Source organism: Meles meles, chromosome 17, assembly GCF_922984935.1.
Source record: "Meles meles chromosome 17, mMelMel3.1 paternal haplotype, whole genome shotgun sequence".
NCBI classification, from domain to species: domain Eukaryota; kingdom Metazoa; phylum Chordata; class Mammalia; order Carnivora; family Mustelidae; genus Meles; species Meles meles.
Genome location: NC_060082.1, coordinates 28,672,964 through 28,699,521, shown reverse-complemented (window position 1 = coordinate 28,699,521; position 26,558 = coordinate 28,672,964). Strand labels below are relative to the sequence as shown.

General features: G+C 41.5%; 1 protein-coding gene and 1 long non-coding RNA gene across 3 annotated transcripts in view; one reads left to right on the top strand and one right to left on the bottom strand.

Annotated features, from left to right (window-relative positions):
• The first annotated feature begins 3,999 nt into the window (after positions 1–3,999).
• TIMM17A (translocase of inner mitochondrial membrane 17A) lies at positions 4,000–16,885 on the top strand. The gene is made up of 6 exons (XM_045982344.1): positions 4,000–4,063; positions 7,839–7,938; positions 8,065–8,128; positions 12,542–12,670; positions 13,485–13,595; positions 16,152–16,885. Exons 1-6 carry the CDS (start codon positions 4,038–4,040, stop codon positions 16,235–16,237), a joined length of 516 nt encoding a protein of 171 aa, XP_045838300.1. The 5' UTR covers positions 4,000–4,037; the 3' UTR covers positions 16,238–16,885.
• Positions 12,559–26,558, bottom strand: part of LOC123927660 — a 25,619-nt gene continuing 11,619 nt past the window's right edge. Inside the window, exon 4 of one of the 2 annotated variants that reach the window (XR_006815505.1) lies at positions 12,559–12,685. This is a non-coding gene — a long non-coding RNA (uncharacterized LOC123927660). Of the gene's footprint in view, positions 12,686–21,014; positions 21,251–26,558 lie in introns of those variants that run through there. The other variant, XR_006815506.1, reaches the window with a different exon arrangement.

Here is a 26,558-nt window from a genome sequence, read left to right as displayed (position 1 = left end):
TGGACCAGGCAGGACTGGGGGGTTTGGAGCCGCATATGTGCCTGTGACCTCTTGGTAGACAAAGCTCTTTAAGACTCCCACAGCCTCCAGCTCAATGGAGCTCAACCTATGTAGGTCTGGGACCCTTGAAGGTACTGAATGGTTGGAAGGGGCAGATTCTGAAAATGGCCATTTCCCTTCCTCCATAGTTTGGTCTGTGTAAAAAGAAGCATTCTTCCTTCTTTTACTCATCTGTGGTTTATTCTCTTGCTCACTCCCCACAGAAGCTATTTCAGGCCTCCTCCCTACCCTCTGACCTCTCTGTATCCTCCTAGAATGAACTCCTTTAGCTATATTAATACAGGAGATAAAACTCTAACATGTCTTCATTACCCTGGAAAGGAAACCAATCTGGTCCAAGGAGAGAAGGGAGACATCTCTGCCTTTACTATCCTGTAATTAAATCTGTTCCAGGGAAGGAAGTCCCTCTCTCTAGCTTCCCAAGGCCATTGGCTTCTTCTTCTTCTTCCCCTTCCCCCTCCTCCTCTTCCTCTTCCTCTTTTCCTCCTCCTCCCCCTCTTTCTCCTCCTCCTCCTCCGTCTTCTTCTTCTTCCTCCTCCTCCTCTTCTTCTTTTTAAAAAGATTTTATTTATTTATTTGTCAGAGAGAAAGAGAGAGCACACAACCAGGGGAAGCAGCAGGCAGAGGGAGAAAAAGGCTCCCCATTGAGCAAGGAGCCGGCTGAACAAGGAGTCTGATGCAGGCCTCAGTTGTACAACCCTGGGATCACGCCCTGAGCCAAAGGCAGACACTTAACTAACTGAGCCACCCAGGCATCCCATCCAAGGTCATCTGGCTTCCAGAAACATTCTTGAGAGGAGAACCCGAAGGAAGTTATTTCTTCATGATTAAAAGTGTAGATACGGGAGAGATCCTCCTGACACAGCTGATTCTCCCAGTCTTGCTTTTTGGTCATTCTCCACATCTTCTGCTCTAGAACTTTATCACTTGATATAGCTTTGCTCTCGCTGCTTTCGTCTTTCTATCCTCCTGTGGGACCAGCAACCTATCCAGTGACAACACCATGTTCCTTCCTGCCCACACTTTTGCACTGTCAATCCCTCTACTTCGAATGCCTTTCTCCTCTCCACTGATCAAAATCTGACCGTTCTTCAGACTATAGCTTAAATGCGTTTACCACACACATTTTGTGAGCACACTTAGGCCCCCAGGTCTCCCTCTCTCCTCTCAGGGCCTCTAGCACTTACCATATTCTATGTCACACATTTTAGCAATTTTATAAAGTTGACCCAACTATTTCTCAAGGGTGCATTTGTTCTCCCCAAGCACATTTTGAGGACCCTGAAGGTAGCAACCGTACCAATATTTTTTGTACTCTTTCCACCCTAATCCTAAAACTAAGGACAATCCTAAGTACCCAGTAAGGGTCTTATAATTGATTTGGGTTATACTCCCTCTAGGTTCTCTCTTGGTTCAGCATTACCGGTGCACCCTTGCTATCTATCAAATGGTCATCTCTCCCCAGTCTTAGGCCTTAACAGGGACCCCTTCCCCAAGAATGGTGGAAGATGACCACCATTCCTTCCATTCACCTTCCAGAGTGGAAGATGAATAAAAGCTAATGGGGGGGGTGCAGGGGTGGATAATCGCGTCAGAGCAGGGAAGAAGGCACCAGTGCCGTTGCCAGCCTTGGCTACTTCATAGAGCTCATCCATCCAGGTGGTTCCCTGAGGGTGATCTCCCTTTCTTCACCTTCTTCCTCACCTTGATCTCACCGTCCTTTCCCTTTCTAGGGAATTCTCACAGCAAAACAGGCCCCAGAGTCACAGTTCTTTGAGTTCACACGTGGAGCTATTTTCCCCAAAGCAATACGCAGAGGACTTGGATCACGGGGGTTCCAGCAGTTGTCTCCAACATGGCCCAGAACACTACCTTTCACCAATACACCCTGCTGTCTTGAATCACCAGTTCAAACGCCCCTCACCTTTACTGTCACTTTTCTCCCAAGGACCCCCCACTCCTTTCTTCCATCGTTCCTCTGTGTCTTTGGCCATTCTTTCAGTGAGGCCCATGACAGTTCCTTAGACTTCTTTCAGACTTGCTAGGAGGAGATTAAAGTACTAGTTCTTTTCTTCTAAGACGTTTCTGCACTCAGATGAAAATGGATATTTTTGATGGAGGGGTGACATCTTCTCCTCTAGCCAACAAAGGCTAAGTACAAGGCCCTACCCAGCCAAAAATGTCCCGTTATGCCCTATTATCTGTTGCAGTTAAAAGAAAGCAAAGAGTGAGGAGTCGAAGAATACTTGTTGGCCATCTGAGAAGGGCCTCCCAGAACAGTAAGGTTCTTTTGCATAGGGACTGTTGGAATGGAGTGAGCTGGATAACCACAGCCAAGAGTCTGGCCCTCTGTTTTGTAAACTCACAAACTTAATATTATCACCATCTCTGGTAATTGGCTTGATTCAAAAGAACCCAGCTCACAAGAGGCAGATGCATAAACTAGTATAACTACCAAGTTCCCAAGAATAGTTTTGAGCACAAGCCAGGGAATTCTTTCCTAAAGGAAAATCTATTCAGAAACCAAATAACAATCAGAAAACTGCATAATGAATATGGACTAAGAGCAAGGGGAGGTAGTTAGACCTAAGGAATATTTCACTTGGGTCCTGGTGAGAACAGAAGAAAATATCCTTGCCCCATGAGAATGCCAGTCTCTAGTTACTGAAATATTCATACCCACTAGGTCTGGGGTGCTGAGCAAATATCAAATTCTTGCTCTCTGGCTCCTCTTGTTGCCCATCTCCCACATTCTCTCTTCAGCTTGTGCAATTAATTAGATTTAAAGGTTCTTAATTATAGTCACGTTGCAAAAAAAGACTTCTTGGTCTTTAATATAATCAGATGACTAGTGTGAACTGTTCTTTTCACATAAAGATACACGTTGCCGACAATCTCCAGTTCTGTGGAGGGTTCAGTTTATCTGCTTACCTTATTTTCAAGATTTGGCGGGTACCTCACTCTTCACTGCAGTTCCTTATGAACTGCACTGATTTTTTCCATAAAATTTCCACATACTTTAAAAAATTGAGAGAGAGATCGATCTTGAGCAGGGCAGAGGGGTAGAGGGAGAAGCAGACTTCTGCTGAGGAGGAAGTCCAACGTGGGGCTCAATCCCAGGACACTGTGATCATGACCTGAGCCAAAGGCAGATGCTTAACCAACTGAGCACCCCCCCCCCCGCCAGGTGCCCCTATATACTATTTTAAAGACAATCTCAAAAGGAATGGAGCAGTGTTCCTTTAACAGACATCACATGACTGAGGTTTTGTTGACTGTAAGCTAATAGAGGTCAATGGGTTCCCATCCTTTTGGTCTCCTCTTTTTTGAGCTAAACACCCTTCACATCTTTTGGAGGGTGGACTGGATGAAATTCTGTTGTCCCTTCATTTGAGGGCCCCAAATTGGTCACAACACTCAAGATGGCCCAGGTAAGTTCACTTCAAAAGCATTTATGGAACATCTATCACATTCCAAACACTGTAATTATAAGGACTACGACACTGTCGGTCCTAACCCTGCTCCTGCTCCTTACAGTTGGTTGAGTTTCACAAACCATCGCGATTTAGCTAACATTAATTCCCAAGTAGCAGCCAAGGTACTAAAAACAAACAAACAAACAAACAAACAAGAAATGTATTTAGGAAATTTGGTAAACCCTAGCGGAATAAGACCAAGTTTATCTCAGTCCATGGAACCTTCAGTAACCGTGTAACTTGAAATCCTCTTGATTGAGAAGTTACCAGTCCACGTAGCCCAGACTTGCAGCCGTCGAGGACCTGGGCGGGGCCACGGCTGCTACGCAGCGTCTCTGCCCCGCCCCCACGCTGCCCTGAAATCCAGGCTCCCATTGGTTGTGGGAGGAAAAGGTGAACCAATCCACATAGACCTTAAAGCCCTCCTCTCGAGATCACTTCCGCCTCTAGGGTCAGGCTCCACCCAAGTTGCCCGGCATCACTCGCGCAGGTGGAGTCAAGATGGAGGAGTACGCGCGAGAACCTTGGTGAGTTTTACTACTGTTAAACTACTGCTTTCCTCCTCCCCTTCTGCCCACGGTCCTCGTCCTCTCCTGTCTAGTGCCCGGAGGTGCAAATTGAACTCAGTCGCGGGCTTGTTGACCTGGGTTTGATAACCATAGGCAGCGCCGTCTAGAGCAGCCAGCCAGCTTCTCAGCCCTGTACTCCCTGGGCCGCGTGTGGCAGCCTCGCCTCCAACAACCCGGCACCCCGGTGACCTTGCATTGGATGAGGAGGCCCACGCTTAGGCTTGACGGAGCCTCGGAACCAGCTCCCAACCCGGGGCGTAGTCGATCTTGGGCGGGGTCCGTAATAAATCCCCTCTGTCTGCTGAGGTGACCTTGAACGAGACCCCCATGTCTCGCTTTGCTCAGTTCCTGTGTTGAGGAATGGGCAGGAGGCCACTGAATTGGATGGCATGCTTAAGGCATTATTTGTATCGTGACATGTGTCCGCAGGGCGAAGCATTTTCAAGTGTATGGAACAGATATTTTACCTAAAGGGCGTGGATAAGCTCCTGTAGGCAAGAGCCTCGTTTTCACCCTTTGAATTCTACCTTAGGGGAGAAAGGAGACAGGGATTATCTGGAAAATAGAGATAGTAGCATGTGTTCTTTGAGAAACGATGAACAGAAATTCATGTATTCAATATTTGAGTGAGGTCTCTGTGCGCACCACTACAGGTTCAAAGAGTAACAGCATGAATAAATCAGGCACATACATAGTTATAAAACAGGTTAATTGCTGTCAGGTCTCAGATTGCCTAAATTTAAGGCTTCTGGGGGTCTTAAGAGGGAAATCAAATCTCGTTATTGCGTTAATCACCTGTTTATTGGGTTAGAGCAAAAACCAGTGTCATCCTCAACTTGTGAAAATGCCTATGATTTTATATTTTTACCTTGCCAGCAGTAGCCATGTTACCTGCTTTGTGCCTTTTTTTTTTTTTTTTTTTTTCAAGTCACTCAAATGGGATACGGGGCATGTTTCAACACCTCCCGGCTCTTTAAAATTATCAAATGTAATTATCCCCCTTTCTAAATTGTGCAGAATTCAGCACATTGTAGACTGTTAATCAGCTGCCTTTGGGTGTAGTACAATGACACAGGCTGGCAGGAGGGTAATTTTTTTTTTAACTTTGTTGAATTAAAGATAAAACAATAATGAGTTTTTATCTACTACTTGATGAGGTGGTCCCTTTGCTTTCCCTTGGTGCATATGTCCTGAGGCAATACAGTCAGTTGTCTAGTTGGTTTTGTAGTCAAACCTGCTTTTGATCTTCTGTATTGCCCTGTTTGGTAAGAGCATTTTCTCAAATCCTCCAACCTCAAAAAAAAAAAAAAAAAAAAACTTCTTCCTCCCTCCACACCACCCCACCTCCAAACATATACACCATATGCTGTATGAATTCTTTCATAACTCTGCCTTGCCATGCCTGTTATCACAACTTACGTGGCATCCTTAACGCCTTTTCAACAGCTTCTTAATTGCCCTCATTACATCCAGCCCACTTTAATACATCAGATGGACTTAATCATCCTAAATCCTTCATTTTACCATATGTTTCTTTTCAAAAACCTATAGTCCGGGTGATATAATGGGAAGGATTTGGAGCTTTGGAGTCCTAGACTTTGTATTTGAATTGTACTTGTTACAACCTATATGATCTTGGGCAGATTACTTAATGTCTGTCTGAGCCTCCATCCACCGTAAAATGGAGAGGAGCCAGGAATACTCTTTTTCACGAAGTTAAAAGCTTAGAGATTCTATTGGAGAATAACCTAACTTTCTTGAAAATCATAGGTCTTATTTGCATCGAAGACATCTAAAACATAGTTGATATTAGCAAATGATAACTTAATCGTATTATATTACTTTTTCTCTGTCCCCTGCATTTGTCTAGTATTTCCATTATTTTAGAGTCTAGCTTCAACTTTCCTTCTGTGTAGCCCATCACTTCTCTGTAGGAACATTTTGATTTAGCCAGCGTTCAGAAACTATTTCCATCTTGCCTTTGTTTTATATATCCCTCGTGGAATACTCTGGCTGCTCTCTGATCTGAACCCTGCTGTTCTTTCCTGATTTTTTTAATCCTCAACTAATAAGATCATTTGGACTAGATCTTTTTAAAGTTACTGGCGCACCACTCTGAGGGAGCCACCAATTCATTCTCCTTTGTCTTTTCTCTATACTTCGTATTAGTGTTTCTGCCATTTTAACACAATTTCCTAATCCTTTTTAGTCTCAAGCACTGCTTCTTAAACTATTAAAGTGAAACCAGGTCACCTGGGATCATGTTGAACTATAGACTCTGATTCAGTAGGTCCTGGGTAAAGTGTTGAGAGTCTGCACGTCTGACAAACTCCCAGGTGTTGCTGATTTTGCTTTTAGGATCACAAAAGCAAGCCTTGGTTAGCAGGGCCCCGAAGCATCCTGCTGACAGTTGGAATATGTGCTGCATGAGATAGTCATTCTGTACAAGGTCCTGATTTGTATTATGTTTGAAAAAGAACATGATATCTTGACTGCAAGGTTTTGTATTCCTGTCCACCAAACGCATAAGTTATTCATTCAAATTCTCCGGCAGCAACTACTCTCAATTCACAAGTTTACTTGAGCAAAGGCGATTGCCCATAGGTTCATTATGTAGCATTTGACCCTTGAGACTGGATCAAAGAAATTACTTTTATTTACAGTGAGTCTAAAATGAATTTTTAAAATTTTATTTATTTTTTAAAATTTTTTATTTGACAGAGATCATAGGTAGGCAGAGAGAGAGGAGGAAACAGGCTCCCCGCTGAGCAGAGAGCCCGATGTGAGGCTTGATTGCAGGACCCTGGGATCACAACCTGAGCCGAAGGCAGAGGCTTAACCCACTGAGCCACCCAGGCGCCCCTAAAATGAATTTAACCAGGGACACCTGCGTGGCTCAGTTGCTTAAGTGTCTGCCTTTGGCTCAGATCACCTCAGGTCAAGTTCCACAGCGGGCTCCTTGCTCAGCTGGGAGCCTGCTTCTCCCTCTGCCTGCTGCTCTTCCTGCTTGTTCTCTCCCTCTGACAAATAAATAAATAAAATATTTAAAAAAAACTGAATTTAACCACTTGCAGACTTTTTTTATAAGCCAGATTCCTAGAATAGTAGTTCTGTTCTGATCACATTATTCAGGTTTCATCGTGTTGTATAAGTTAGGTCGCTGCATTTGGAAACTGGGTGTACAAATATAACTTCTAAATATTGGAGATGAGAGTATTCTGGTGTGTTAAGTGTACGTAATACAGACCAAAGTTCCAAGTGCTAACGCGACTCAGTAAACCCAGAAAGAATTTCAAACTTTTAAAAACTGTTTAAATTGGCTTCCCTCTGCCCCTATTGAATCTTCATTTTGGGGGTCTCAACTTTAACTTCTACTGCAGCTGGAGAGCTTACTTCGATCCCTCGGATATTGGATCAGCACTGAATATGATGTAATTTCCTACATAGTTGTTGAATCACTGTTGCTCGGTGCCCAGCTGTTAATAGATGTGCTAGTTATTAAACGAGAATGAAGCACTGCTAACAATAGGGAGTTAAAGCCGGTTCCATTCCCTATGGCTTGGAGCTGAATAGATGTGGATATGTTCAGCATTCTTTTGTCTAAATGTTTATTTTACTGGTTTCGGTGGGCCCTGCATTGGAATCTGTTGCATCCCTTACTGTGTTAAGAAAGAAAGCTTTTATGGTTTATGAAGGAGAAATACAATTATCCTTTTTTCCCCCCTGTTCTTAGCCCTTGGCGAATTGTCGATGATTGCGGTGGGGCCTTTACGATGGGTACCATAGGCGGTGGTATCTTTCAGGCGATAAAAGGTTTTCGAAATTCTCCAGTGGTAAGTAGGTGAATGGTCTTATTTTATCATCACTTAAAATCTGGATTTGCTAATATCACTAGTGGCCCTATCGGTGGGCTGGAAATGTATTGTACTTCTGCTGTATTTTTGGTTGCTTCTTTATAGGGCGTAAACCACAGACTACGAGGGAGTTTGACGGCTATTAAAACTAGGGCTCCACAGTTGGGAGGTAAGCAGAATTTTCCATTTGTACTTCACAATATCTTTTCTTGTTCATTTGAAGATGAAGCTTAGTTCAGTCTTACAGCTTGTTAGGAATTACTGTCTCTGTAAGTTCTTCTGGATTTACGGTTTATTCAGAAAATTAACTGGAATTGCTGCATCCATTCATTGGAAAATTTTGTCTCTGTCCTTCAAACGATCAGTGGTATTTAGGTTTTGGTATTTTTGGTTTTTTTCCTCTTAATCCAAAAGGAAGACTGTGTGTGTAAAGCTTAGGTTTGTGAGTCAGGAGTGATAACTTCTGGGGTAATAGAAAGCAGCAGGGAATGTGATCGGAAGGATTGGGTTTCATGAGAGAGAGAGTGATGATGCTGCTCCGGCTCCTCTCCAAGGTTAGATTTTGGATGTTGTGCAGAGGTCAATGCAGGATGTGAAACGAATTCATTACACTTTTTAAACTTGGTTATTCAGAAGTTGGGAGAAGAGAGATGATAAAAAAGCTGGAGCGGGGCACTTCGGTGGCTCAGTTAGTGAAGCATCTGCCTTCACCTCAGGTCAAGATCCTGGAGTCCCAGGAATGAGCCCCACATCCCGCTCCCTGCTGAGTGGGAAGTCTGCTTCTCCCTCGGAGCCTCCCCCACCTCATGCTCTCTCTCTCTAATAAATAAATAAATAAAACCTTGGAGGCTATGTTCATTTACAAAGATAGAGTCAGGTTGAGGAGACCATGTGGAACACATGAAAAAGACTAAATACTTTTAGTTATTCCTAAGTAATTTTGTGTGACAGAAGAAATAGTCCTGTCTTTGTTTTTAGCATATTTTTCTTTGGAAAGACTGCTTAAGAGCTGCCATTTATCAGATGCTTGCTGTGTGCTAAGCATTCTCCTATGGATTTTATAGCATTATTTTAATTTTCACAACACCACAAGAGGTAAGTATAGTATCCCCATTTTCCAGATGAGGAAATTGAGGCTGAAGTGATGATATATCTTTTTCCTTTTCTTTCCTCTGTAAAATGATACCCTCTGGAAAGTAAATAATGACTGATTTTCCTTTGCTTTAATGGTTACTTGTGTTGTCAAGAAGGGTAAGTAGTATTAAAGCACATACCAACCCTGAACTCCCAATGTATGCAGAAGTCATACAGGTTTTTGTATGTCTTTTAAGAAGCTGTTTTTATCATATGCTTTTTCAGTGGTTAAAAAAACAATCAGGTAAGGTTACAGCCAAGAGGGAACTTAAGGAGACATGACCACTAAGTGTAATTTGGGATCCTGGAACAGAGGGACATAAAAACTAAAGAAATCTGCGTTAAATGTGGACTTCACTTAACATTGTGTTGATATTGGGTCATTAATTGTGCAAATGCACCATGGAAATGTAAGGTGTTAGAAATTGGGGAAACTGAATGTGGGATATATGGGAATTCTGTGCTGTTTTCACAACTTTCTGTGACTCTAGAACTTTTTAAAATTTAACAGTGAAATAGAGAAAGACTAAGTTGTGGTATGAGTGAATTGGGATTGTTTATTTCAGATCCCTGAGATTGGCTTTTTTTTTTTTTTTAAGGAAACTATTGAGAAATCTTTATGATATTTTGCTTTTTAAAAATACTGGGATGACATGGGCGCCTGGGTGGCTCAGTGGGTTAAGCCTCTGCCTTCAGCTCAAGTCATGATCTTAGGGGATTGAGCCTCGGATAGGCTCTGTGCTCAGTAGGGAGCCTGCTCCCTGCCCCTGCCCTGCCTGCCTCTCTGCCTACTTGTGATCACTCTCTGTCAAATAAATAAAATCTTAAAAAAAAAAAAATACTGGGGTGACATTTTCAATTTAATTCAGTGAGCATTTACTGAGTTTTTCTTTTTTCTTTTTCAAGATTTTATTTGTTTATTTGACAGAGAGAGATCACAAGTAGGCAGAGAGGCAGGCAGAGAGAGAAGGGTAAGTAGGCTCCCCGCCAAGCAGAGAGACCAACGTGGGGCTCGATCCCAGGACCCCGAGAGCATGACCCAAGCCAAAGGCAGAGGCTCAACCCACTGAGCCACCCAGGCGCCCCTACTGAGTTTTTCTAGTCAAAATCCAGGGGATGGGCAACATGGAAAAATCATAGTTCTGTCCTGAAGAGACTTATATTTTCTTTTTCTTTTTTTGAAAGATTTTATTTATATGTTTGACACAAGTAGGCTGAGAGGCAGGCAGAGAGAGAGGAGGAAGTAGGCTCTGCTGAGTAGAGAGCCCGATTCGGGGCTCGATCCCAGGACTCTGGGATCATGACCTGAGCCAAAGGCAGAAGCTTTAACCCACTGAGCCACCCAGGCGCCCCAAGACTTATATTTTCATAGAGGAAATTTCATGGGGGCTTTTGACACATCCCTGTTATTCGTCAAGAATCTTTTACATTTTGGGGGCGCCTGGGTGGCTCAGTGGGTTAAAGCCTCTGCCTTCGGCTCAGGTCATGATCCCAGGGTCCTGGGATCGAGCCCCGCATCGGGCTCTCTGCTCCGCGGGGAGCCTGCTTCCTCCTCTCTCTCTGCCTGCCTCTCTGCCTAGTTGTGATTTCTCTCTGTCAAACAAATAAAATATTTAAAAAAAAAAAAAAAAAAAAAGAATCTTTTACATTTTGGAACAGGATACCCCAGGCTTGTCTTGTATTTCCCCTGCCCTAGCCATAGAGTCAGCCATTCCTCCACAGAGCTCTGGTTCCTTTTAGTTGAGAATGATGTTTAGAAGCCAAGATCTGGGTATGAAGTGTATCATTGCTTATTGGGGGGTTGCTGTTCCCAGGCTTTTGTAACAGAACTTGGGAGTGTATATGTATATATGTAAACACACACAACACAAATATATATACCCAAATGTATATCTATATTTGTACATACATGTTGAAAATCATGACTTCACACCAGGACCTCAATTCCAATCCAGCCGCATAAAGTTTATTCTTCCTTTCTCCCTTTTTATATGAATACCTCCATCTTTGTCCTGCCTGGGCGGTGGCACCCACACCAGGCCGCCCTTCCACATGGATACACGCAACTCCATGCCAGGCTGAGGACCCTTCCTTATCCTGCTTTGACTCTGGCTCCTCACACTGGGCCACCCTTCTGGTAGACAGCCTTCTCACCCTGCTTGCACTCAGTCTTACTCTCATCAGTAACCATAGCTTACTCTGGAGATTATTTTTGGAGGATGGGCAGGTTTCAGACTCTTGTGAGGGATTGGGAGAGTCTTGTTTGAGGAATTTAGTGAGATAATTCTAATATACCGAGGCATCAGATCTCTCCCAGGACGTAGAATTACTGAGTTAGAGGAAAGAACTAGTTTACTAGTTTATTTTTATGTAGTATGTGGTATCTAGTATTGGACCAGAAATGGTATACTGAAACTGGTTATCTACTAGATTTAATGGATAATGTGAAAACTGAAAAAGAATTCTGGTGACGATCTGGTTTGACGTTTGGAGGAACCCAGTGTATTGCCCTTACTAACATATCCCTACTATTTTGAGATTTCAGAGGGTAAAAAATAAAGTGACTAGGGCTCTTTTGGGCAGTTTTTCTTCTTTAATCATAATAAATATAACCACTCTTTATACAGTGCAAGTCATGTGCACTCAGAATAGAGAAGTAGGATGTTAGGCAGGCATGAAGAAATTAAGTCATGCGTCATGTCACCCGGAGATGCTGACAGTTAAAATCTTTGTGTTGTCTAAAGTTTTGTGTGTACTTGTATATGTGGGTATTTGTTTTTTATTTGACAAAATTGTTAACTGTGTTTAGGAAGAGTTTAAGTGCCAAGTAATTTGATTTAGTGTGGTGTTTAGTTTCATGCTCGAGGAATAAAGGATAGAAAGGAGAGAGGATAGGTAATTTCTCTCCCCTTGATGTTCCATAATTCTGACTATTTGTGTCATCCATTAGCCACCTTAGCAGGTATTGGCCTACACCTCTTAACACATTCCAGTATTAGCTGGAGTTCTTTCGTATCTCTGTTGGTGATTTTTTTTTAGAGTATTATATATTCTCAGTGATACTTACTGAAGAAAAGAAAACATAGAGGTAAGGTAGAGCTATAAAAGGAGAAAGAAGGAAGAAGCAGGGTGGCTTTGTTGTGTTTATTGCTTTTTAAACAGAGATACTTGGTTCTGGAAGGAAGATTTGAATGTGTTTAGCCTGACTCTTCTAGGCTTGGCTTATTTCTTTTAGGCTTTGGGCCATTGCTAATTTTCAAGCTGATACCATACAACCCACGCTTTATTGAAAAGTATTGGGACTCTTGGTTCAGTGCTTATCCAAACTTGTGTTTGCATGTATTTGTTTAGAGTGTGAGAGTTTTAAAGAACATAGAAGTTATTTTCGACTGTAATATTTTAAATATAAGATGAAAAATGAAATTTCTTTTGTTTTTAAATAAAACAGGTAGCTTTGCAGTTTGGGGAGGTTTATTTTCCATGATTGACTGCAGTATGGTTCAAGTCAGGGGGAAAGAAGATCCCTGGAACTCCATCACAAGTGGTGCCTTAACAGGAGCCATACTGGCAGCAAGAAGTAAGCAATCATTATCTAAAAAAGAAGGAAAAGTAAGCCGTCATTACAGACACACTAGTAAAAGCAAGACTTTCTGGAAAACCTTATCTGTCTTAATTTAGTGATCTCTAATAAATCAAAAAGCATTGCTTAACTTAGCATAGCATGAATGTATATGACAGTTTTGGGGAAGAAAAGTAAGAGTATTTATTTGGAACGTTTAAGAATGAGAGCATGGGGTTCTAACCTATGCAGTGGTTAAGAGCAGTTCAAGTTCCAGTTCTTCCATTTAGTAACGTGTGACTGGGCATTTTGCCAAACTTTTTGTGACAACCATAGTTTCCTCATTGGTACTCTGGAGTTAATAATCATACCTGCCTCATAGTATTGTTATGAATGAGGAGCTTAGCACCATCTTCTGGATCTTTGGGTCAGAAAGCAAATACAGAATTTGGGGGTGTGGGGGTTTAGTGGTTTAGGCAAGGATCAGTAAACTTTTTCTGTAAAGAGCCAGATGGTAAATATTTTAAACTTTATAGGACTGTGAGGTGTTCGCCAGCAGATGTTTAGCTCTATGATAATAACATGAAAACAGCCATGGATGATATATAAATGAATGAGCATGACTGTGCTAATAATAAAACTTTACATAAACAGGCAATGAACTGGATTTGACCTATGGACCTTAGTTTGTTGACACCTGGTTTTTAGCCAGTGAGAAAGGAGGATTGGGAATGAGGGTAGCATGAACCTTACGGACAGCTCTTTCTTTTACTGAGTCTTATATTAAACTAGTTTTCTATTAAAGTAATCTCTTTGTTATTAATGTATCCAGATGGACCAGTGGCCATGGTTGGGTCAGCAGCGATGGGTGGCATTCTCCTAGCTTTAATTGAAGGAGCTGGTATCTTGTTGACAAGATTTGCCTCTGCCCAGTTTCCCAATGGTGAGTCTTCTTCCTGCTTGCTACCATAGCTCAGATGCTGGAATGGCCTCTTGATACTTAGAGCGAACCTGTCTTTCTGCTAAAATATGGTAGTTTGTGATTTCTACATTTGCCATTGTTCATGAGGATTACGATAATAAGGCCCTGGTTCTATTTGAAATGATAGATGTGGCTGTGGTTATTGTGTTGAACCACAGTAACCAAAATGCTTTGGTTAGATGGTTTGCTGTTGATCCTTCTTAGAGTTCTCAGGTTTTGTCAGTGCTCGTGTGCATGTTTCTAAGAAATTGCCAGTCATTTTAGAGGTGTTTGAAGAAAGGTCCTTGCAGATGTGTGCCAGTAATGTTAGTCCATCCACAACCTCTTACTGTACATGTATGTATGTGCCAGGCACTGTTCTAGACGCTGGGATATAGTGGGAACCAAGCACTTAAATTCAGGTGGGAGGAGACCAGCTAACATGTTAACAGATAAATGAGATTTGATTGTTTTGCTTGCTTTGAAGAGGATGAAATAGAGTGGTAGAAAGTGGCTATGTTTGGGAGGGTCACTTAATGGTTGGCAGGGGAAATTTTTTTGAGAGATTGGTAAAATAATTTGTTGCTAATTGTTCCTTTTATCTGATATATAGGGAAAAGTTAAATCATGGGCTGAGTGATCATTACATGGTCATGTAGTATTTGCTCAGCTGTTAAATTGTGTACCTTCTGGTAACCACAAAAAACTTCAGTTGTCTGTAAAGGGCCAATGTTCCTTGACATTGGAAGGAAGAATAAAGATAATCATGAGGGTTTTAGTAGGAAAAATTTGACCTGGCATTTGGGGAAGGAAATATACAGAATAGCGACACATGTTGAAAATTATTTTTGGAGCCTGGAAAAGATTCAGCATAGAGTTAGGAATAGATCATAGTTCCCAGTTTGATTTGATTTCCCTGAGGCGCCTAGCAAGGGATTCAGTGTCTCTTTGGCACTGTTGGTAAACATTGCTCAGTAGATGCCAGGGATGTTCTAGGGACCTCCTAGGTCCTCTCACCTTCTGTTCTTGCTTTTTAATCATTACTTCTGAGTTAATAATCTGTTATGATGGACACATTCTAATTTTGCTTTTTAGTTTGTTTTTATCACTTTGATGTAAAAGGTTTCACATAAAACATCAGAAAAGTTTACTTTTTTTCAGAAATTCAGAAACATGTAACAAAAACGTCAGTTACGTTGTCTTTCTTTCTTTTTTGTTTTTTAAGTAGGTTCTTCACCCCGGGGGCTCAAACTCATGACTCAGATCAAGAGTCTCATGCTCTACTGACTGAGCCAGCCAGGCGTCCCAAGTTGCATTGTGTTATAGAAATTAGTCTAGGTTACTTTGCTTTAGTCTGTTTTCCTCAGAGGAAATCCTTAAAAGAACTGTATTTTATTTGAGATAGGAGATGCGTTTCTGAAAAGCTGTGTTGGGAAATCTTCGAAGAGTTAATCATATTTTTTGAATTAACTGATGTGAAAAAGTTTTTAAAACAGTGGGGAAAATGAAGTAAAACTGTATCTAAGTAATAATGGTTATCTTTGGTTTATCTGTTTCTCTAGTTTTCTGAAATGAACAGATGATGCTTTTATAGTGGGGAAAAAAAATGTATCATTGGACTGAAGCATTAGAAAGCTTCGGGGAATTTTAACACTGCCCTCTTTCTCTCTTCTTTACAGTTATGTTTTAGTCTGCTTTGGTTTCCCTGAGGAAAATAATTGTGATTATGCCCATAAAAGTCTTTTTTTTTTTTTTTTAGAACCACATTTTTTGGGGGTGCATTGGGTGGCTCATCCGGTTAAGCATCTGACTTTGGTTTTGGCTCTGGTCTTGATCTCAGGGTTGTACTATTGAGCCTGTGTCCATCTGCGCACCCAGCCCAGGCTTATATTTCTCTCTCCCTCTCCCTTTGCCTCTGCCGCCCCCCCCCCCAACTCACACCCTTCACACTTGCTCTCTCTCTCTCTCTCAAATAAATCTTAAGCCAAACAAAACACTTTTTTTCTTCAGTTCGCAGGCCCTCCCATCCTTTGAAAACTAAATATTACAAGACTTTGTTCTACAGCAAACTAGGGGATGTCTTCCCATTTCAGGACTCATTCTCTAACTGGTTGTATAAACCGGGTTACTGATTGCTCTTAAAACATGACTAAGATACTTAAACTTCGTGAAAATAATTTTAAATAGCTACTGAAAAATATGTCAACACGTGTGAGATTTTTGCCATCTTTATAGCAGCCTGTTACAGCAATTGCTTTAAAAACTTGAATTCATTTCTTGCTATAATTAACCCATCGGACTTTCCTGGCGTACCCGTTAGGAGCTGTTCATTCTGGAGCATAAGGGAAGGCAGGCTGTCGTGTTTTACCACATTTGGAGGCACTCTCATGAAAATTAGGCAGTAGAAATTCAGAGGACAGCTCTAAGGTAGCACGTTATTTTTACTGAGTTAATTGATTTGCTCTCTACAAAGACTTGTTCTTTTTAATTGTGTAATAGTCAGGTGGTTTTTAAGATTCTTTTCTTTCTTAACTGCAGGTCCTCAGTTCGCTGAAGACCCTTCTCAGCTGCCTTCAGCCCAGTTACCATCGTCACCTTTTGGAGACTATCGACAATATCAGTAGGACTTCTTTCCCAGGATGTCTGTAACAGAATGAGCTGTAGTTCAAGAAGGAATTTCAGAAGATAAATTATAGTCTGTTTTTAAAACCACAGGTGGGACAGCTATGGCCAAATAGGCTTTGAAGAGACATTTAGCTCTTTTTTCTATTTAAGGGAACATTGCGGGGATGGGGCACAGACGTTAAAAGGTAATACATTTATTTATTCACAGTTGGATTGCATTTGTGATCAAAATAAATGTCTAATATCTTTAAAAGAAAATATAATAAATGCTTAGAAGATGAAGGACCACAGGGCAAACAACAGTGAAACGTGACCATCATTTCTTTGAGGACTTCTCTGCCTGGTTTGTGTGTTCTGTCAGCCAAACAATAAAAAAACTCCTGGAATTCGCTCTTTTTTTTAAGATAAGTTGTAGAGTTCTACTTTTCAATCTCGAATACTTCAGATAATGCAAAGTGTGTTGAAAATTGCATGTTTTATAGTTAGGCTCTCATCTCACTTGAAGTAAATTATGCAGAGTTAACACGGATCGTCTCACAGTAGATACTGTGTCGATTGAAGGCTGAGATAAAATATCCTTTACTTTGAAAGAAAAATATGCGATTTTTGGTTTTGAAGATGTCAGATGTAAACCTTTCTTTACCTTTGAGGCTCCTGTGTCTTGATTCTTTTTTTTTTATATAAAGATTTTTATTTATTCATTTAGAGCGGGGTTGGGGGGTATGGGGTGAGGAGCAGAAGGAGAGAGAGAATCCCAAGTTGAATCCATGCTGAGCATGGAGCCCGACTTGGGGCTCGATCCAGGGACCCTGAGATCGTGGCCCAAGCTGATATCAAGAGTCAGACGCTCAACTGACTGAGCCACCCAGGTGCCCCTCCTATGTCTTGATTCTTGATAATCAGCAGCCTCACCAAAAACAACTTCCTTCCAATTCTACCTAATTCTATACAAGAAGAATTCATGCAGGGTATAGTAGCCCTGGAAAAGTTCGGTGTTTACTGTGTGCTTGAAAATAAAATGTATGCTGGTTTTAATGTGTTCCAAGTCCCCTGAAGCTAATCTTCATAAAGGGTGTATTTTGGGGTCTGATGGATTAGTATTTCAGAATAGGCCATTTTACTGTTAATATTTGGAAATGACATGTGGCCTTACAGAAGGCATGATGCTGTTATCCATTTTCCTACATCTGTGCAAGATGGAGAACAAAGCGTGTGGCTTTGGCGAACACAGAGTTCTCTTTTGGCCCAGTGCCATACACATAGTAAGCATTTAATTACTAATTGTGATTTCATCTTTTTTATGCTTGGTAGGATATATATAAAATACTACTTACCATTTTAACCATTTGTAAGTGTAGAGTTCACTGGCATTTAAATATAGTCCAGTGTTGCATAATCATCACAATTATGTATATCCAAAACTTCTCATTATCACCAACATCAATTCTGTACCCATTGAACAATAACTTCCCATCCCTGTGCCTCCCCCCATCCCCGTAACCACAGTGCTACTTCCTGTCTCTGAACATGCCTATGAGGTACCTCTATAAGTGGAATCATACAGTGTTTGTCCTTTGTCTTATTTCATTTAGCATAGTGTTTAAAGGTCCATCTGGTTTTTCTTTTTAAAGATTTTATTTATTTATTTGAGAGAACGAGTGGGAGGAGGGGCAGAAGGAGAAGAAGCAGGCTCCCCGCAGAGCTGGGAGCCCAGCACAGGACTCCATCCTAGGACCCTGGGATTGTGACCCGAGCGGAAGGCAGATGCTTAACTGACTGAGCCACCCAGGCGTCCCGAGCCTCCATCTATTTTGTCGCATATACCAAAATTTCATTTCTTTTGATAGCTAATTAAATATTCCATTGTATGTATATACCACATTTTATTTATACATTCATCCACTGACGGACACTTGGGTCACTTCCACCTTTTGACTATTGTGAAGAATGCTGCTGTGAGCGTGGGTTAGTCCCTGCTTGCATCCCTGCTTACCGTTCTTTAAGATACATAACCTGGGAGCAGATACTGGGGCTTGTGGTAGTTCTATGTTTAACTTCATGAGGAACCGCCAAACTTCTCCACATCCTCCCTTACCCCAATTATTTTCCTTTTTAAAAAAATTATAGTCATTCTAGTAAGTGCAAGGTGGTATCTCATGGGTTTGATTTACATTCTCCTAATGACGGGGCGTCTGGGTGGCTCAATGGGTTAAAGCCTCTGCCTTCGGCTCAGGTCATGATCCCAGGGGATCAAGCTCCGAATTGGGCTCTGCTCAGCTGGGATCCTTCTTCCTGCTCTCTGCCTACTTGTGATCTCTGTCAAATAAAAAAAATAATAATAAAAATACATTCTCCTAATGACAAATGATACTGTGATTATTGGCCATTTGTGTGTCATCTTTGGAGATTTGTTCTTAAGTCTAGAACTCTAACTTTCAGCCACAAACACAAGGGGATGTCTATTGGAAGAGCAGTTCAAAGCTGAGAAAATATTTAGTTGCATACAGTTCTCAAGATCTGAATTCCTTCTCTTAAATGGTGTATCAGTTTGGAAAGTAAGTTCCTTTCTTATGAGTTCTGATTCTTTGAAAATTGGGTATTATGGATGTTGATATGTTTTTGCCATTTTATTTTTTAAAAATATTTTATTTGGGGCGCTTGGGTGGCTCAGTGGGTTAAAGCCTCTGCCTTCGGCTCGGGTCGTGATCCCAGGGTCCTGGGATCGAGCCCCACATCGGCCTCTTTGCTCAGCGGGGAGCCTGCTTCCTCCTCTCTCTCTCTGCCTGCTTCTCTGCCTACTTGTGATCTCTATCTGTCAAATAAATAAAATCTTTAAAAAATATTTTATTTATTTGACAGAGATCACAAGTAGAGAGGCAGGCAGAGAGGGAGAGGAGGAAGCAGGCTCCCCGCTGAGCAGAGAGCCTGATGCGGGGCTCAATTGCATGCCCTGGGATCATGACCTGAGCCGAAGGCAGAGGCTTTAACCCACTGAGCCACCCAGGATGCCGGTGTTTTTGCCATTTTATTGATTAACTCTGGTATCTTAAACTCAGCATATCTGAAGCAATCCTTGGTTACAGATGAGATTTCTGGAATTAGGAGTAGAGTAGAAGAGAAAAAGTTTGAAAAAGATGGAAAACCAGTTCTTTTTGAATAGTATTTGTATTACTGTTTTTAGAATGGGGAGGGGCAGAGGGAGAATCTTAAGCTGGTTCCACACCCAACACAGAGCCCCACGCAGGGCTTTATCTCATGTCCTGGAGATCATGACCTGAGCAGAAATCAGGGGTTGGACACTTAACTGACTAAGCTATTCAGGAGCCCCAAAGAGAAGAATTTTAAATTTCCACCATATGCAGGACACCTGATAGAATAAAACCTTGCCAGCATGTTTCCCAGGCTTCCTGCCTCCTACTTAGTTGATACTCTCCTTACTCTTCACATCGAGCAGTTAGGAGAGGCTTCGCTCTTTTTTTCCCCTTCAAGATTGATTTATTTGACAGAGAGAGAGAGATCACAAGTAGGAAGAGAGGCAGGCGGAGAGAGGGGGAAGCAGATTCCCCGCTGAGCAGAGAGTTTGATGCCAGGATCCTGAGATCATGACCTGAGCTGAAAGCAGAGGCTTAACCCACTGAGCCACCCAGGCGCCCAGGTGAGGCTTTGCTCTTATGGAAAGGCTTTCTACCTTTAATGCTAGAGCCAGCTTGCGGGCAGTGTTTCAAACTTACCTAGAGATGGGAGCTAGAGGAAGAAGGTGTAAAAGGGGGAAAACTAACTATTCCTTTATGTTTCTTCTGGAAACCCTGTGGAGCATGTGTGCTGTTCCTGGCACAGGTGTTTTCACAGGTGGTTTTTTTTCCTTTTTTTTGTTTTTAAACGATTTTATTTGACAGAGACATAGCGAGAGGGAAACAAGCAGGGGGAGCGGGAGAGGGAGAAGCAGACTTCCCGCTCAGCAGGGAGCCCCATGTGGGGCCCAGTCCCAGGACCCTGAGATCATGACCTGAGCTGAAGGCAGACACTTAACGACTGAGCCACCCAGGCGCCCCTTCACAGGTGTTTCATAACAACCAGGAGCTTCTGTGCTATTTCCTCTGCCTGCCCTCATCTTTGCTGGGTCATTCCTGGTAGTCTTCGAAGACCCAGCTCAGATGGCTTCTCTTCAGCCTACCGGGAGTGCTTGAACTGAGCTAGGTCTTCTTTGCCCATCTGTTGTCACACCAGCACAGCAGGAGGTGATTGTCAGTGGAGTTTTACAGGGAACACCCATACACCTGCCGCCTAGTTTGTTATTTTTTTCCCCAAGTTTAGCAAATAAGAGAAAAGGTGGTTTAGATTTTAATAAACGTCTTCTTAAAAATACTGACTTGACGTTTGTAATAAGTATTTTTTTAAGATTTTATTTATTTGATAGACAGAGATTGCAACTAGTCAGAGAGGCAGGCAGGGAGAGAGAGGAGGAAGCAGGCTCCCTGCTGAGCAGAGCCTGATGGGGGGCTTGATCCCAGGACCCTGGGATCATGACCTGAGCTGAAGGCAGAGGCTTGTAATAAGTATTTTAAAACTAATTTTTTTGTATACCAAAATAGAGCCCAGAATATCAAAGCTAAAATAAGCAAATTGTTTTACAAATAATTGGAGGAACAAGCAGACAGGAGGTTTTTTTTTTTTTTTCTTTTTTTTTTTTTTAAAGATTTTATTTATTTATTTGACAGAGAGAAATCACAAGAGAGGCAGGCAGAGAGAGAGGGAGAAGCAGGCTCCCCGCTGAGCAGAGAGCCCGACGTGGGACTCGATCCCAGGACCCTGAGATCATGACCTGAGCCGAAGGCAGCGGCTTAACCCACTGAGCCACCCAGGCGCCCCTCTGTTTTTCCTAGGGCTTTCCTGGAATAGTGGAGTGAGTTGCTCCGTTTCAAGGCTGAAACGCCCATCTGAAAGATCCCATCTGCTTCTCCTGTTTTTGATGAGCATCTGACACTTGGTGTGAAACTGGCACGTAATCATTTCTGCGTCAAGAGATTGGAAGACGTGTGGGTACGGCTGCATCTACCATTGAAAGTGCATCTGTTGTCGTATCTGAAATGTCTGCAAACTCTGAAAGCATGGGCATAGCTCCACCCTGTGGTGTGTTCGTTTGGGTTAAAGCTGTCTAAATTCTCAGTCTGCTAATCGTGGGTCAGCAAGCTACATGTAGCTTATGTTTGTAAATATCGTTGGAACACAGACACATCCTTTCATGTATGTGCTGTCTGTGGCTGCTTTCTTTTTTTAAACATTTCTTTCTTTCTTTTTTTTTTTTTTTTAATTTATTTGACAGAGATCACAAGTAGGCAGAGAGCCAGGCAGAGAGAGAGGGGGAAGCAGGCTCCCTGCTGAGCAGAGAGCCCGATTTGGGGGTCAATCCTAGATCTGAGCCGAAGGCAGAGACTTTAACCCACTGAGCCACCAGGTGCCCCTTTGGCTGCTTTCTTGCTACAATAGCAGACTAGAGTAGTTGTAAGACTGGCCTACAACCAGCACCGGAGAAGCAGGACTGAGTCTCAGTAGATGTTGAAATTGGATTCGAGGACAGGAATACACTTTATAATAGGTACGTGTTAAATATTGAGTGAATGAATGAATTATAAGCAGATGTGTCTGTACCCAATTTAAAATTCTGAAATGTTTTAAAGAAGTTATAAGCTATTTCAGGCATACAAACGTGATTTTAAAAATATCCATGTACCATCCACATAGACGAAGAAAGAAACCTGCCTCAAACAGTTGAAGCCTCTTGAGCATAGCTCCTGGATTTCATTCACCTGCCTCTGCACAAGAATTAGCTGTGATCCTGAATTTGATTCTTGGCATTGCCATGTATCTATGTTTATATGTATGTATTTAAGATTTTATTTATTAGAGCACAAGCTGGGGGTGGGAAGGTGGCAAAGGGAGAAGGAGGTCTTCCCTCCCCACTGAGCAGGAAACCCTTTGTGGGCCTCGATCCCAGGACACTGGGATCATGACCTGAGCTGAAGATAGACGCTTAACTGGCTGAGCCACCCAGGCGCCCCGCCTTCTATGTATGTGTGAATAGATGTATTTATTTATAAAAAGATTTTATTTCAGAGAAAAAAAGATCACAAGTGCAAGCATGAGCGGGTGGAGGGGGAGGTGCAGAGGAAGAAGCAGACACCCTGCCGAGCAGGGAGCCCAATGTGGGGCTCAATCCTAGGACCCTGGGAACATGGCCTGAGCCAAAGGCAGACACTTAACCAACTGAGCCACCCAGGCATCTCTTATTTTTTAATTGGCCATTTTAATCTGAAATAATTTTAGATTTACAGAAAAACTGCAAAAATAGTTTCAGTATACCTTGAAGGCAGCTTTGCTTTATGTTAGCATCTTGCATAACCATAAACTAATGATCAAAACTAAGACATTCACATTACTTATATTAACTAAATTACAGACTTAATTTGAATCTCTGAGTTTTTCCTGTAATACCCTTTTTCTGTTTCAGGATTAATACACGACCCCAAATTCTATTAGTTGTCAAGTCTCCATAATCTCTTGCAATTTGTGACGATATTTCAGTCTTTGCTTGTTTGTGACCTTGGTACTTTTGAGGAGTAATAGTCTGTTATTTTGAAGGAACCCCAGCTTGGGTTTGTCTAGTGCTTTCTCAAAGTTCTGCATTGTTGGAAAGGACAACACACAGATCTGCCCTTCTCAGTATATCATATCAGGGGGTAGGTGATGTCTATACTTATTACTGGTGATGTTGACCTTGATCACTTGATTAAGGTGGTATCTGCTGGCTTCCTCCACTGTAAAATTACCATTTTTCCCTTTTGCAATAAATATCTGGGGGGGGGGAGATACTTTGCATATGTCATGTTTTGCAAATACCATTTTTTTTAAAGCATTTGCCCACTAACTTTGCCATGTAGTAGTGATTTTCTGCTTTTCTCTTACCTACCACATATATTAATTGGAAGTCTGCTGTAAGAGCTGCCTCTTTTCTCTCATTTATTTAGTTATTTATGTTAGTATAGATTCATGGGTCTTATTTGGGGGCTATAATGCAGTATTATTATTTATTTGCTGAGGTTGTTCTAACTTTGGCCCTTGGGAGCTCTTTCATGTTGGCTCTTAGGCCCTTTGAACATTGCTTTTTGTGTTTTTTGTTAGTTAGTCCTTAATTACTTCCTAGCACTACAAGATGGTCCAGGTTCATCTTCTGTTTCCTTGCCCAAGCCCTGGAATTAACCTTTTTTTCCCAAGGAGCTCTAGTTCCTTTCACTGGATAATGGTCCTTAGAAACCAAACTTCTGGTTGGTAGGTGTGCTCGTTGCTACTTGTTACTGCAAGTAAATGCATGTTACTGCTGTTCCTTTCAGAGCAAAAAGCTAGGAAAATGTATGAAGTATACTAACCAATGCACATTGCACATCTTTATTTCACATCCATAAAAACCATGAGTCCTTCCAACTCCAGTCCAGCATCATAGGATTCATTCTAGCCTTCTCTCTGTATTTCTAACAGCAAGAAACCTGACTTGTTATCCACAATAACTTGCTTATTCAGTTCTAGCTACATACAAGGTGATTTCAGAATGGCTTAACCAATACCTCTGTGAGAAACAAATTTGCCAGCTAGAGTACACTGTTTGTTCACAGTTCTTTTTAGTGTTCAGTATTTATTCAAGACATTTTCCAAAGCTATTTAGGTCCACTTCTTTCTTACCCACCTTCTTCAGTGTGGCCATGTGATTCACTGGTAATACAGTCATATTTGCTGTAGTATGCGTTCCATCTTTCACATCCTGGTGGATTTTTTGTTTGTTTGTTTTAAATTTACATTCAGTAGAATTCCCTCTTTGTGGTGTGCAGTTCTGTGGTTTTGACAAATGTTGACAGGTATCCACTGCCACAGGTTGACATACGACAGTTACGTCATCCCCCAAATTTTCTCATGCTGTCCTTTTGTTGTTGATTATTCCCTCCAACCCATGGCAACTGCTCATATGTTTTCTGCCTCTGAAACTCTTTTGAAGAGTTTCATATAAATGGAATTCTACAATATGTAGTCTTGGGTCTGGTTTCTTTCATTTACTGAAGGGCACAGAAGATTTGTCCATGATGTGTGAATCAAGTTTGCTCCTTTTTATCGCTGAGTAGTAGTCCATTGTGCAGATGTACCATTGTTCATTTATTTACTAGCTGAAGGACATTGGGTGGTTTCTATTTTTTTAGTGATTATGAATAAAAGTACTGTAAACATTTGCTTACTGATTTTTGTGTGAACATGTTTTCATTTCTCTTGGCAAACACCTAGGATTACTGGGTCATAAGGTAGGTATATATTTAAATTTACAAGAAATTCCCAAAATGTTTTCTAAACATCTAAACATCCAAAACTGACTACCATTTTGTTTCGTTTTAAAGATTTTATTTATTTATTTGACAGAGAGAGATCACAAGTAGGCAGAGAGAGTGAATGAGAGAGAGAGAGAGGGAAGCAGGCTCCCTGCTGAACAGAGAGCCCAATGCGGTGCTTGATCCCAGGACCCTGAGATCATGACCTGAGCCAAAGGCAGCAGCTTAGCCCACAGAGCCACCCAGGCACCTCCTGACTACCATTTTGTACGTACACCAGGAACATTTCATGGTTCTAGTCGTTCTGCATCCTCACTAGCACTTGGCAGTACCAATTTTTGTTCTTGTTTTTTTTCAGTTTAGCAATTCTAGTACATCTTGCATTTCTCTCATGACAAAGGTGTTGGGCAGCTTTTTGTAAGTTTATTTGCCATCTTTGTATCTTTTTAGAAAAGTTCAAATCTCCACCTATTATTTTTCTTATTATTTGGTTTTGAGTGTTCTTTCTATATTGTGGATAGAAGCCCTTTGTCAAACATTGTATTTGTAAGTATTTTTTGTTTGTACCTTTGTCAAAAATTAGTTGTGTGGATCTGTTTCTGGGTCCTCTGTTCTGTTCCATTCTTCTACGCCTCTACCTTCCACTGGTATCACACGGCAGCTTTATATTTAGAACTTGGGTAGTGTGAGTCCCCCAGCTTTGTTCATCTTTCTCAAAATTGCTTTGGCTCTTCTAGTTCTTTTACTTATCCCTACACATTTTAGAGTGAGCTTGTTGATATCGACAAAAACCCCTGCTGGAATGTTTACTGCAATTGAGTTTCAGTAGTGTTCTATTTTAAGATTTTAAGCATACAGATCCTGCATAGCTTTTGTTAGATTTAAACCTAACCATTTTGGGGGAGGGAGGTAGGGAGAAGTTGGGGGGCTTAGGGGCATTGGGGAAGGTGTGTGCTATGGTGAGTGCTGTGAAGTGTGTAAACCTGGCGATTCACAGACCTGTACCCCTGGGGCTAATAATACATTATATGTTTATAAAAAATTATAAAAAATTCTGGGGCACCTGGGTGGCTCAGTGGGTTAAGCCTCTGCCTTCAGGTCAGGTCATGATCTCAGGGTCCTAGGATCGAGCCCCACATTCGGCTCTCTGCTCAGCGGGGAGCCTGCTTCCTCCTCTCTGCTTACTCTTGATCTCTCTCTGTCAAATAAATAAATCTTTAAAAAAAATTAAAAAATTTAAAAACCCCTAACCATTTCATTTTGGGAATGTTATTTAAATGGTGTTGTTTTTAAAATTTCAAATTCCATCATTCATTACTAGCAGTAGAAATACAGTCGATTTTTATGTATTGACCTTGTATCCTATAACCGTGATGAACTGTTACTAGTTCTAGGATCCTTTTTGTAGATTCTTTGAGATTTTTTTCTGTAAAGAGTCATGTTGTCTGGAATAGAAGCAGTTCTGTATTTTCCATCTGTGTGGCTTTTTTATCTTTCTCTCTCTCTTTTTTTTTTTTTTTGACTTACTGCACAGTGTAATATTGGATAGTAGTAGTACGAGCGCACATCTTGCCTTATTCCCTATCTTGGAGGAGAAGCATTCAGTAGAATTTTTTGATTCTCTTTGTAAGGTTAAGGAAGTTCCTTTCTATTCCAAGCTTGCTGAGTTTTTGTTTGCTTCTCTGTTTTGGTCATGAATGGATTTTGTCAAATGCTTTTTCTGCATCCACTGAGATGATCACATGGCTTCTCGTTAGTCTCTTGTTATAGTGGATTACATTGATTAATTTTCAAATGTGAACCAGGTTTACACTGCCAAGATAAATATCCTTTTGTATGTATTTCTGGATTGATTTGCTTATGTTCAGGTGATGAGTTTTACATTGATATTCATGAGGAATACTGGTCTATTATTTTTTCCATGATGCCTTTGTCTGGATTTGGCATTAGAGTA